This window comes from Hoplias malabaricus, chromosome 7 (assembly GCF_029633855.1).
Source record: "Hoplias malabaricus isolate fHopMal1 chromosome 7, fHopMal1.hap1, whole genome shotgun sequence".
Taxonomy (NCBI): Eukaryota; Metazoa; Chordata; class Actinopteri; order Characiformes; family Erythrinidae; genus Hoplias; species Hoplias malabaricus.
Window position 1 is genome coordinate 2037037 of NC_089806.1, and position 13230 is coordinate 2050266.

General features: G+C 41.9%; 1 protein-coding gene across 1 annotated transcript; it reads right to left on the bottom strand.

Annotated features, from left to right (window-relative positions):
* Nucleotides 1-6703: 6703 nt before the first annotated feature.
* On the bottom strand, nt 6704-11385 carry LOC136701633 (B2 bradykinin receptor-like). The gene is made up of 2 exons (XM_066676264.1): nt 11325-11385; nt 6704-8487 (listed from the first exon to the last, which is right to left on the bottom strand). The coding sequence occupies exon 2, from the start codon at nt 8478-8480 to the stop codon at nt 7377-7379; it is 1104 nt and encodes a 367-aa protein (XP_066532361.1). The 5' UTR covers nt 8481-8487; nt 11325-11385; the 3' UTR covers nt 6704-7376.
* Between the last annotated feature and the right edge of the window lie 1845 nt (nt 11386-13230).

Below are 13230 nucleotides of genomic sequence, written 5' to 3' on the forward strand. Positions count from 1 at the left end.
CCATGGAAACCCCTGCTCCCTCCCGGCTGTGGTGCTCAGGTGGGAACAGAGCAGAACAAATGCACATAAAAAAGAAAAAGAAAACTAACAGAGCAGGACAGTGAGATTGGACAATATTTGAGCCACTTCTTCACTCATAGTTGTAGTTTGGAATACTTAAGCATTATGGGTAATGTGGTTTTTGAGGAGTTGGCTGGTTAGTGCAAACAACCATGAAGGCCATGTATATATATATATATATGTTTATCTTCTCTATTGTCTCAGTAAATGAGAAGAACAGGCCCTGTGTCTCTGAGTTCTTATGTGTTGAAGGTGTAACACTCACCATGACATGTCCCCAGCGTCTACCGTCCTCTCCACTGCTCTACTGCTGTCCACACTCTGGGGGTGGGCCATGATCTCAGGGAATGATGAGAACATCTGCCTGGGGAAGACTGAAACCTGGAGAACCAGGACCTCCACCTCTAGAACCGCCTCCGTGTTCATAAACTCTGTATCTTGAGAGTAACACTCACTGTCCACTCTCTCAGCTCCACTGACCACACCAGTCACATTGTAGTTCTATACTTACAGACTGTAGTCCATCTGTTGCTCAGCATACTTTGTTTGCCCCTTTCCCATGTTCTTTGACACTCAGGACCCACACAGTAGTGATGTTTGATACCACTGATTTCCTTTCCAATCTGATACTGTGAAAAATTCAGGCTGGTACTGGCGATACCAATCCGACACTGATACTTTGTGCAAATACAACTAATGTGTCTGGTGAATCTGAAAAAAGTAGTGAATTTCAAATCATAGATTCATAAAAAATACAAGACATCTGAGTAATTCATTTATTTATTTATTTATTTAAAACTCTGACGTATACTGAGGTAGCTGCCTCATTTACAATACAGCCGAGCTATAATTTAATGACACCTAGTCTGTAACTTGTCTGTAAAACTGTGCCTGAATAGATTCAGGCGTTGTTGCCTGTGTGAGATTACCTCAGTGAGACACATTATTACTCCGAGCTGAACTCATGCAGCTATTTGTTGAAGCATGTCTTTGTTTTGTGACTTATTTCATAACCATATTTATTAATTTAAACAACTCCAACAGCAACAGTGCTTAGCGCTTCTGAAGAAAATGTAGTTCCCTCCAACCACATATTAGATCTTTAGACAAGACCTAAATAGTTTAGTTAGTTTCCACTGTGTTCCTGTTAATGATACACATTACCACAAATGACGGAAGCAGCAAAAGTATCTGTATTTTGATTTGAGAATCGATTTTAGAGCATAAAAATCTGGCATCTCAGGTATCTGTATTTCAGTATCGATCCACACATCACTACCCCACAGAGCAGGTGTGATGTGGTGGTGGATCATTCTCAGCGCTGCAGTGACACTGACGTGGTGGTGGTGTGTTAGTGTGTGTTGTGCTGGTGTAGAGTGGATCAGACACAGCAGTGCTGCTGGAGTTTTTAAACCCCTCAGTGTCTGGACTGAGAACAGTCCACCGACCAAAAACATCCAGCCGACAGCGTCCTGTGTCACTGATGAAGGACTAGAGGACGACCGACACACACTGTGCAGCGACAGATGAGCTACTGTCTCTGACTTTACATCTACAAGGTGGACCAACGAGGGAGGAGTGTCTCACAGAGTGGACAGAGAGTGGACACAGGGTTTAAAAACTCCAGCAGCACTGCTGTGTCTGATCCACTCTACACCAGCACAACACACACTAACACACCACCACCACGTCAGTGTCACTGCAGCGCTGAGAATGATCCACCACCACATCACACCTGCTCTGTGGGGGTCCTGAGTGTTGAAAGTGGCAAAAGAAACTATGCAGAGCAACAGTCTGAGCAAGAGTCTGAGAGGACAGTGAGCTGAGAAACAAGGAGGTGGTTTTAAAGTTTTGGCTGATGTTATCTGTGTAGAGGTGGTTCTACAGAGATCTTAAGATTACCCCCTCCTCTCCCCCCTCTAACTCTCTCTCATTTATCTCATTACAATTGATTCAGATCCATTACTCTGGGCTTTTACTGCTCTCCCTCCCTGTCCCCCACTGACTGGACACACACTAACCACTCATTGTTCTTCACCTGCAGAAGAACCAAACACGTGAGAGAAAGTCCGTCTTCAGCTTCAGAGAGGAACACAACACACAAATGGTGCTTTTCCACTGTATAGAACCTACACGACTCGACTCGGCACGGCTCTTTTGCTTTTCCACTGGCCAAATCTGGCCCTGGTCTCTGGAACCAGGTAGTTTTTCTGTCCCAGCTCACTCCGGGTTCCAACCGTGCAGAGTAGGTACTAAATGGTGTTGTGATTGGCCAAAGAGACATGTCTAACCCTAACCATGAAATGCAGAGCTTATTCAAATGCAGCACAATACGCAGCTTGTTAAATTTCTTAAATTATTGCAGCTTCAGGACACACACATCACACACAAGACCAGAAAAGGGAGCACTGAAACCAAAGGGGTATAATTACACAGAAGCACAGACAAGGAACACCTAAGAACAGGGCAACAAAGGAGACACAGGTGATAACACTGATTACAAGGTGGGGCTAAGGCAGGGCAAAGCAGAGACTGGAACACAACAAAACAGAGCCATGTGCTAAAGGAGAAGAGCGAAACACGTCACAAATCAAAGCAGGAAGCGTGACACAGGGCAGGAGTGTGACACATCTGCTATGAACTTTAAGACAGTGATCAGGAGAGTGTTCCTCCTCACTGCAGAAACACTCTCTACTACATTGCTGTCAGGATCTGGTGGCATTCAGCCACATAATCTTCAGTGAGGTCAGGGGCTAATGGAGGGTCAGAAGCACCACTCTAACTCATCCCAGAGGAAATGGATGGAGCTCCATCTCTCCAGAGAACACCTCTCTGTTTTGTTGTTGTTATCTCAGGTCCACTGCTCATGATTTTCCTGAATCTGTTCATTATAGTGTGTAAACACCAAGTGTTTACACACAGTCCATCTATAAACAGGACTCCACCGCTCTTCCACTGTGATCATCAAACCGGATAGTTACAGTAATTCACTCATTCATCCACCTTCTGTAACCACTGTGTGACCAAAGACCCCCTGGAACCATTAGGCATACCACTGACTGTAGACCACTGCTGGTCCACCATCGGACCACTCAGATTACTGTCCTGTACAGATAGAACTCATTTATAATCCTCAAACAGATTCTACATTCACAGAGACTTTTATTCTGGAAAACAAACTAATACAAATATTACCAACAACTATGAGAGATATAATAAGACCATATAAAGTATAAGACTGATATAAAATGATTAAATGATAAAAATGTTGACACTGTGCTGATTAAAATAATTTACTAATCTTATTTATAAAGAATAACAAAAAGAATCTATGCCCTGTGAAGGACTGGCGCCCCCTCCAGGGTGTATTCCTGCCTTGCGCCCAATGATTCCAGGTAGACTCTGGACCCATCGCGACCCTGAACTGGATAAGGGTTACAGACAATGAATGAATGAATGAATGAAAAAGATTCTAATGAAGGAAAAAAATGTAAATTGGACTGTGAATGGAAAAGTGCTAAAATGTGGCATTTTGTCTAAAATCAGCAGTGTTACACCCAGAAAACGCTGTGTAAAACACTAGTGAACCTCCAACTTTGCCCTCAGTGGATCAACAGTGGTCCGCCGTCTCCTTGCTCTCAGGGAGCACACTCTGGACAGGCCTTCACTCACTTAAAGGGTATCACACACACTCACTCAGTCACTCACACACTCATACACTGCACCAGGAGAGTGCACACAGGAATCGAGGAGAGTATCCCACCCTAGACCCTGACACACTGGAGTCCTGTCAGTGTCACCACCTGCAGCTCCCCGTCAGTCTGCTGTGTGTGTGTGTGTGTGTGCAATGATCAGATGACACATTTTTCACTAATCACTGTGTCTCTCTATATGTGTTAAATTATATTGGATCTGTTTATTTCCATCTCTCCGTGTTATACGGCGTGTATACGACACACAGCTGTGTGTGTGTGTTTGTTTTCTTCATACACATGTTCAGGGAGACAGTAAACAGCTGCAGGATTGCAGTTATTACATCATGCTTTGAATTTGAGCCAATAGAAGCAGAATAAAAACAGTCATATCCTGCCCCCTGGTGGCTGTAATCCTTCACTGCTCTCCCACCAGTTCATGTGGGTGGTGTATGATCTGACGATGAGACGGGGTGGACAGGGCAGACTCCACAGACACAGAAAGTGCCTGACCCTTGTTTATCACAAATATATTCTCAGCAACATCCAGAAACATCTCATTTAATGCATCTATTATTGTTAACTCTACACTTTGAGTATGAAATGTGGCTCTTGTGATGATGTCATCACTGAATGAAGCAGTTTATGCTCCACACAGTGGGTCATCAACACGGGGATGACCATGTTAAAATTGGGTTTAGTACAGAGTGTCTTATACCACAGGCCTGGAGGAGTCAGTGTGACGACTGGGAACATGATGACGCTGGTGTCTATAGGATAACGCCATGTTAATGTTATAATGGGGTTAATGGTAAAATGAATTAAACCTGATTAAAGCACAGTAATGTCATTCCTGTGGGTTCCAGATGCCTCTTAACAGTATTAACTCTAGGGGCATATAATGTCTCCTATAGTCTGGTAAAGCTAAAGGATGTGTGTGTGTGTGTGTGTGTGTGTGTGTGAACTAATGGAAGCTAATGGCTTACGGACCTAAATCCCAGCAGTGTGTCAATGCCATCACACACATGGAAAGAATAACATCCTGTGGTTATTATTCTTATTACTAACATGTTCACTGATGCTGTTCCTCATTCAGGCGTTTGTTCTCTCTCAAAACAAGAGAGAGTTTTTTTTGTTCTTTCTCAAAAGTCCATAGTCACTGTCATCTTATTCTCCTCTTCATGACGACCAGAGGAGATAGACCTGGACCGTAGGCTGGTCATGCTCACACACTCTGTGACTAAAAAAAGCTGAAATAACCATGGACTAAAAAAGAAAGCCCTACACAGACTGAGCTTTCTTCTGAGCTTCTGAATCTTCCACAGTGTTGTAGATGGTAAACTTCATTCATTCATTCATTCATTATATGTAACCGCTTATCCAATTCAGGGTCGCGGTGGGTCCAGAGCCTACCTGGAATCTTTGGGCGCAAGGCGGGAATACACCCTGGAGGGGGCACCAGTCCTTCACAGGGCAACACAGACACGGACACTTTTGAGTCGCCAATCCACCTGCAACGTGTGTTTTTGGACTGTGGGAGGAAACCGGAGCACCCGGAGGAAACCCGCGCAGACACAGGGAGAACACACTCCACAGACAGTCACCTGGAGCGGGAATCGAACCCACAATCTCAAGGCCCCTGGAGCTGTGTGACTGCGACACTACCTGCTGCGCCACCGTGCCTCCGTGCGTCTCACAAAAGCTTGGCCCACAGTGGGGACCACACCTCCCTTTGCTGCAGAGACTGACAATGTGGCTCCTTCTATCCCATTCACACTGGAACAATTCAGACTGGTGAAAATGGATTAGTGTCTCTGTCACAACTTTTTAGAGTGTGTCACAGGTGTCACCTGTTCCTACACTCCTCCAAATTTTACATAGTGAAGTTTCTGCCGTGTTGAGCCCAGAGTAGCTGTGACAAAGATTCTGTTCTGTTACAGCTCAGTGGAGTGTAGCAATGATTTTAGATGTAATTTTAAGGCATCAGCAGTGTGTCCACCACAGTTTACTCTCCTCATTTTCAATGATGGGCTTTTAGAGGAGGACATCTTGTTCTTTTCACATCCATTGCCCACTATTTTGAAGTCTCTCTATAACCAGAACCATTTACTTTTAGGAACAAGCATCAGAAAAGTTAAGCAGTTAAACACCAACAGACACTGAGTAAAGAAACTGTTTTATTAATTTGTGCTAACGTAAGTCACAGTTACCCTGTGCAATCAGTTTTTTAACCTGAATCAGAATCAATCTAGGTTTAAAATGCCAAAACAATAAATTACTCAGAAATTAAATAAAGCTTTATAGTAACAATATTTTCAACAGTACACATAAACACATATAAAAACTGCAATGTAAAGACTGCAATGCAGTGGCTACCCCGTCAGAGTCACATAGAGGAACATCCGCTGCAACACGATATATCGTCAAGAACAACAGCATGTAAATCAAGGGTAATTAATTCAAAATCATTAAAGTCCTGTTAGGTAAAAAACATAATGTTTAACCTGCTTTAAGATCAGTGCCATGTCCTGCATACTGAAGTAGCCTTTTAGTTATAGCAACATTTTATGTAGTTGATGACAAAATTTCAAATCAAATTACCCTTTTAATTACATTTCAATATATTTCAATGAGATTTATAAATATTATAAATTACAAATGCTCTAAATAAAATGTCCTTTTCTCATTTCAAGTAAAATTTACAAACAAAACAATGATTTTGAAAAAAAGAAAGCATATGTAAATAAAGTCCATAATGACTTTGTAGTTACAGTTGACTTTTTTTTCTGTTTACTGTTTTTTCATAAGCAATCTGATTGGTTCTTATTGCTGAAGGGCGGGACTTTATCCCTTAACAGCAATCCGATTGGCTCTTTATGCTGGAACTTCATCTGTAAACAGGATCCATGCTCAGTGTTATAAGAATATTTCAACCACTAATTATTTCCTTATTTTTAATGTTTCTGGTTGTAACTTACATAACACTGCCATTCCGAAAGTGTCCGAAAAGAACTTTTATCTCGTTCCTTTGGCTGTTTTTACTGGCCCCAGGACAGCGGCGTCTGGAGCCCTGCCCTGTGTCACTCATTGGAGTCACAGCGCTTATCGTAATGCACAGATCTGATTGGCTGAGGAGCCTCACGTGTGATATGCAGAAACACGTGATTAGTCTGTGAGTTTCCTGGAGCTCTAAACCTGAACCATAATGACTAGAAGAGTCACACCACTTCAAACAAACACTCTGTTCAAAATTAAACAGCTCTTAATAGTTTATCAGTTACACGTCCAGGTCCAGATCGGACAGCGTCTGGGTTCGGACTTGGAAGAAAAACGTAGTACAATCTGTACAGAAAAAAACATGAGATCATTTATCTCACCCCTGATTATCACCGTGCCCAGAGAGTGAGAGGTTCAGCCTTGTGAAACTGTGGCTGTGATGGACCTCCATCCAATTCAGAGTCATAAGGCTCAATGCCAGCAGTCTGTCAGAGGCATATAAAACAATACCAATACCAGTACTGGACCTCGCTGATGTTTAAGTAGCTGGATTCTGTCAAACACCTATAACAATGTTCTGATATCTGAAAAGTCTTTACATTATATCAATTTAAAACACTGATGTCCTCAGCATCCCGGCAGCACCTTCATGTTCAGTGTGAGTCCAGTTCTGTCCAAGTATGTTGAGTCTAAACAGATTCTGTTCTCCACAACACAGGAGTCTTTGCGGATTTCGCTCCACTTGCTGGTGGAATTTATATAGGCGGTGCTGTTACTACGCAGCAGCTTCCTGAACACGGCTTTGGCTCGTCTTCTAAAGTGCTTGCCCACCACCACATACAGGAAAGGGTTAATAGAACTGTTGGCGTAGGCTAGATATGAGGACAGCTGGATGCTAATATCCAGGACATGTCCAAAGAGGCAACTGGGAGACGTTAGTTGGAAGTAATCCAGAGTGTCGAGGAGGCGCACCACATGGTAGGGTGCCCAGCAGAAGAGGAAGACGGCTAGCACGACTAGCACCAGGTGAGTGGCTCGTCTTTCAGTCTTTAAGCCTGGAAGTCTCTTAGCATCACTGTGTTTTAGCGCCTTGACCATGTGGTAGGTGCAGAAGGCAATTATTGGCAAAGGTAACACAAAGCCCAGGATGTTGCTGGTCAGATTTCTTTGGATCGTCCAGCTGGGATGAGGGTAATCCAGAATACAAGCTTCCACCTTAAGACTCTGGATGCGGCTAACCGTCCGAAAAAGCAGAGAGGGAATGCTAATTAGGATTCCCACCATCCAGATTCCCAAACAAATGCGCTTAGCCCAAGCTGGGCGTCTCAGTCGGCTGGGGTTCATGGGCTTAGCTAAGGCTAAGTAGCGATCCACACTAACTAGCACCAGAAACAGTACACTACAGATGTGGTTCATGGAGATAGCCATGTTGATTATCTTACAAAACACCTCCCCAAAGCTCCACTCATAATCTTGAGAGATAGTGACCGCCCAGAATGGCAAACACAGCACCATCACTAGGTCGGCAAACGCCAGGTTCCCCAGGTAAATATCAGGGACAGAGCAGGGAGTCCGCTGCAGGAGAAACACACAAAGCACCAGGCCATTAGCCACTGTGCCGACTATGCTAGTGAGTGCCAAAAACACCGGATGGAGGCTGGTCAGCCACTCCCACGCTTCTGTGTATGTACAGTTGTCCAGAACCAGGGGGTCTGACACGTTCAGCTCCATTGAAGTCCTGGAAAATCATTAAAGAAATAAAGTTAGACATGTAAACAGTATTCATAACTGTCTAACCCTAACCCTGCATGAACCAATGTGTGCATCATAGAGTTGGTCCCTTACGTACTCTATGGGTAATGAGGAGGAATAATTGGTGAAATGACAGGGTACAATGCCTTAAAACTTATGATTATATTGTTATTTTTTTATTTAACACTTATTTAAACAGGTTTACAAATATTGCTCAATGTCACATCTTGACACTTTCTGGTTTGTTTTCCTTTTCCATGTGGCTCTGTCTGTTGTTTTCCTATCTCCGCACATGGCTTTGTTTTCTTTATGTTCATGCCCCGCCTTTGTTCCGCCTCCTCATCGTTTCCCTTGTTATCTGTGTCAGGTGTGTCTAGTTAGTTCATGTATTTAAGCCCTCTTCCCTCACTTCCTGTTATCGGTCATTTTCTTTCTTTCTTTGTTTCATTGTGTATTGTGTTTGTGTTATGTTTCGTTCTGTTTCCTAGTTGTTATATCCTTGTTCTTGCCCGTCTCTCTTACTCCTTTCATGCCTCATTCGTGTTTACCCTCTAGTTCGTTTGTGTTTTGTAATGTTTGATCTCTAGCTTGCCCTGTTTCCTGCTCGTTAATGTTATCTCTTTATTAAATTCTGTGTTGTAGCGAGTGTGTCCGCCTCCTTAAAATCTACTCCTCACACCCCCGTGACACTCAAAATATTTAATCAGTTTTCTGATAAGTACTACCAATAAATGCAGTAGTAACTGTCACCTGATGCCCGACAGACTGCCACTGTAAATAATGACTTGCCTCATTAAAGGTTAAATAAACTTCAAAATGTCCCCATTAAATTGAGGTTAATTATTGTAAGCTGAAATTTACCAAAGCAGTTTATTTTGTTAAAAAAAAAAAACAAAGTAAGAACTTGGTTGGAGGGAAGAAACAGCCGTTTCCTTCTTCAATCCACACATGGATTTGTGTCTGTGTGTGTCTGTGTGTGTCTGTGTCTGTGTGTGTGTCTGTGTGTGTGTGTGTGTGTGTGTGTGTGTGTCACTGCCACAGAGTAGTTAAAACCAGAAGACACATATAACATTTGTACATATCGTATATTTGTTGAGTGGCTACTCTAACAATCAGGGCCGGTTCACACTGCAGACATCCCTATTGGTTGGAAGATTGATTTGCATATTTTACTGCAGTAATACCAATAAGAAATACGTAAAAACAATGTAAACTCACAGATATGATTAATACAACTCCTTATATCTTTTGGTTCAATTTGAACACAGTCAAATTTCAATGATTGGCATCAATTGTTTTGTTTTTTTTATGTTGGAGGTCTGTTCCTGATTTAATGATGAAACTGGATAAACAACAGAGAAACATAAAGTAACTAATGTTCTAAACATTTCCTGGAGGGTTCAACTGACCAATGAGAAAATAAAATGCTGGAGGGTTAAAATGGGTGAAGCTGGAGGAACCATGAACTTCACAGAGTGACACAGAGGTTTAATTTTGAATAGAAAGTGTGACTTTCTGACAGAGAGCGCGCTAATAGTTCCAGAGATGATCACGATGATTAAAGCTGAGCTGAACACAGGGTCTGAATGTCGTGAATCTGAGGGGGTGGTCAGTTATTACTCACTCTCCTGGGGAGAGGAAGTCTGGACTTTTGTCCATCACTGTGATTTTATCCTGAACTACTGCTAGTGTCTGTGTTCGGGCTTTTACACCTCTTCATTAACATTTAATTCACAGGGACGAGGGGGTCACAAGCCCCTAATTATTATATTTTAATATTTAATTCAATAAAAACACAATAAAACACATTCTAACTGGTGTGAACACATCACTGTTGATAACAGACTGACAACAGCAGAGTTTAGGAATCAACTTCCAGAAAGATCTTTCTCATTCGCAGTTATAAACTCTACTTTATATTGTTATCTGCTGTGATTTTCAAAGAAAGATGAGTTCCACTTCAGGGTGTTGCTTTTACTCTGTTTCTTTTTCTTTTTCTGAAAGTGTTCAGTATATTAGTGCAATATAAATATACTGAGCTAAATTTAACCAAGCTGAATTTAACTGACATGAGGGAAACTAAACTGGCATTTTACTGAACTGATTTGAAATAAAATAAACTGAAATGAACTCAGTTAAACTGAACTACACTTCAGTTAAATTTAACAAATTAAAAAATTGAACTGAACTAAGATTCACAACTCAATCTAAAGCTGAATGTACTGAACTGGGCTTACAGCTCTAACACTGTGTCCTTTCACTGTAGTTTCAGTCTGTAATTACAACTGACTTTCACACAGTATCTGAATCTGCTAGAACCAAGTGTTTTGCCCTGTGTTTGGGGTAAAGACCCTAATATTACACACCTGTCTACACCTGACAGAAACTGACCTGTAATACAGGTGTGAATACACCCAAAATATTACAGTATTATTATAGAATTACTACTGATCTGGAATGACCTGAGACTGGGGATACTTACCTTAAGGAATGGTTTATTAATTGTTATATGTAACGTATATAATGTATATGCACTCTACATCATTATAATTACGAACAAGAGTGTATAATTACATGTTTCATGATGTAATATTGTATGAGCACTTATAGATACACTATAACACACTACAACATAGCTCTGATGTTACACTGTAGGAACATTACAGCGTGTAAAGGAACTGAATACATGGAGTTATATCAGAGTTTCTGCTCCAGAACTGTTATGTTACCCGTTATAAAGAGTTCTACAGGTGATATCACCCCTCATAGAGTCTAATAACAAGCAGAGACAGGACAAACACAGTCTAATAGTCTGAAACGTACCTCTCATATCCCAGTGGTGAAGCCGAAGTTAAACTCCAGTTAAAGGGAATTTCTCTCCAGATGAGACGCCAGAGTCGAGTGGAGGAAACCTCTGTGGATCCACACATTTTTATACACACGATAACACTGCTGTCGTCACCAGGGGTCTGGATCTCATCTTCCGTGCTCCCCCCACCCCTCTCTCTCTCTCTCTCTCTCTCTCTCTCTCTCTCTCTCTGTCCTATCTACCATCATCTCTCTATGACTCTCTGTACATTTGTCTCCTCTCTCTCTCTCTCTCTCTCTCTCTCTCTCTCTCTCTCTCTCACACTCACTCACTTCTCTCTCTCTCTTGTTCTCTTTGTCTGTTTCTCACTCACTATTCTCTCTGTCTCTCACTACTCTCTCTCTCTGTCTTTGTATGACTAACACCTCTGTACATCTGGAGCCAGGTTACTGATGAGGTGTAATGAGTAAACTGTGGTTGTCCTCTTTTAACATCTACACAGCGTGGACTATGTCTCTGTCCTGTCTGCGAGTTAAAGGAAGATTCAGTGCAGAAATATGAGCTGTGTGTCAGTGTGGATTTCTCAGAACACCCAGCATCACTCAGCACAGGAACTGTGAGCTGGCTTATCTTGAACTTTCCATTCCTCCTTAAAAATTCCGGTAGCACTATTTTGCTGTTTGCCAAATAGTGAACCCACATCTATCCTGCCGGCTACTGACCTTTCATCACATATTTGTTGATATGTTTAACCATTTAGTGAAATCATCACCAGCAGGGTGTGCTTTTATACATTAATGAGAATGTGGTATTTACTTAATCATGTGAAATGACTAAAATTCTTTACCCTGACTCTTTCACTATTTGACAAAAAGAGGTCACTGTTTTCATTCTATACCTGAGTTACAAATGATTATTAATGAAATTTAAGGTGTTTTTCTAATTGATAACCATTTAATAGACAGTGCTTTTAAACCATTTATAAACCTTTGTAATTATAGTTTTATTTTAAAGTCATACCAAACTTCTTAAACGCAATATAGACCAAAACACTGCTATAGTGTGTTATAAATTCATTCATATTGTGTAATCTATTCCTCCTGTTCAGGGTCATGGTGTGTCCCGGGGCCTGACATTAATCACTGGGCCCAAGGCAGAGCTCCACTCCATCGCAGGGCTCATCAAGACTTTTGCAAGAAAATCTGCAAAAATATGGAAGTAAACCTAAACTTTTCACCACAAATTTATTTCAATAAATTGAAATATGAGTGTGATTATTTGTGTCAGGTTTGAACCTCATTCTAACATTTGCCCTGGAAAAATACTTCAGCTATCATCATTTTCAGGAACACCAGCTATTCCAGTTATTTCTGCAAATATCCGCCAAATCAGGCCGCAATACTACAGTGTCTCCCAGATAAACACACACTGACCCTTTAACCTCATCATAGAGAAGGTCAAATGACCAACTGTTATCATTATCATTACAGTTAACTTTCTGGAACCCTGCTCATCCACCTCAGAGATGAAGGGTATTAATCAGGACTGTGTTCCTCTTTACGGCAATAACACTGTCTACTTTTCTGGGACTTCATACCACACTCCTGGAACTTTACTGTGAGTATTTCAGGGCATTCACTGAGATAAACATCAGTGAGGTCAGGTGCTGAAGCTCCGTGCGTAACTCTGAATCACAAACACCACTCCGACTCGATGGAGCGCCATCATTCCACAAAACACAGTCCCACAGCTCCACAGCTCAGTGCCCAGTGTGTGTTCTTTCCTCCCTACACTGGTTTTAGGCATGATATAAGACAGGAGACCTCTCCACACTCCCCCACACTGTGCGGGTGTTAAACGCATGGGAGTTTTAGCTGTAGATTTTCTCTCAGTGTGGTGCAATTTCAGTGCACACTAGTG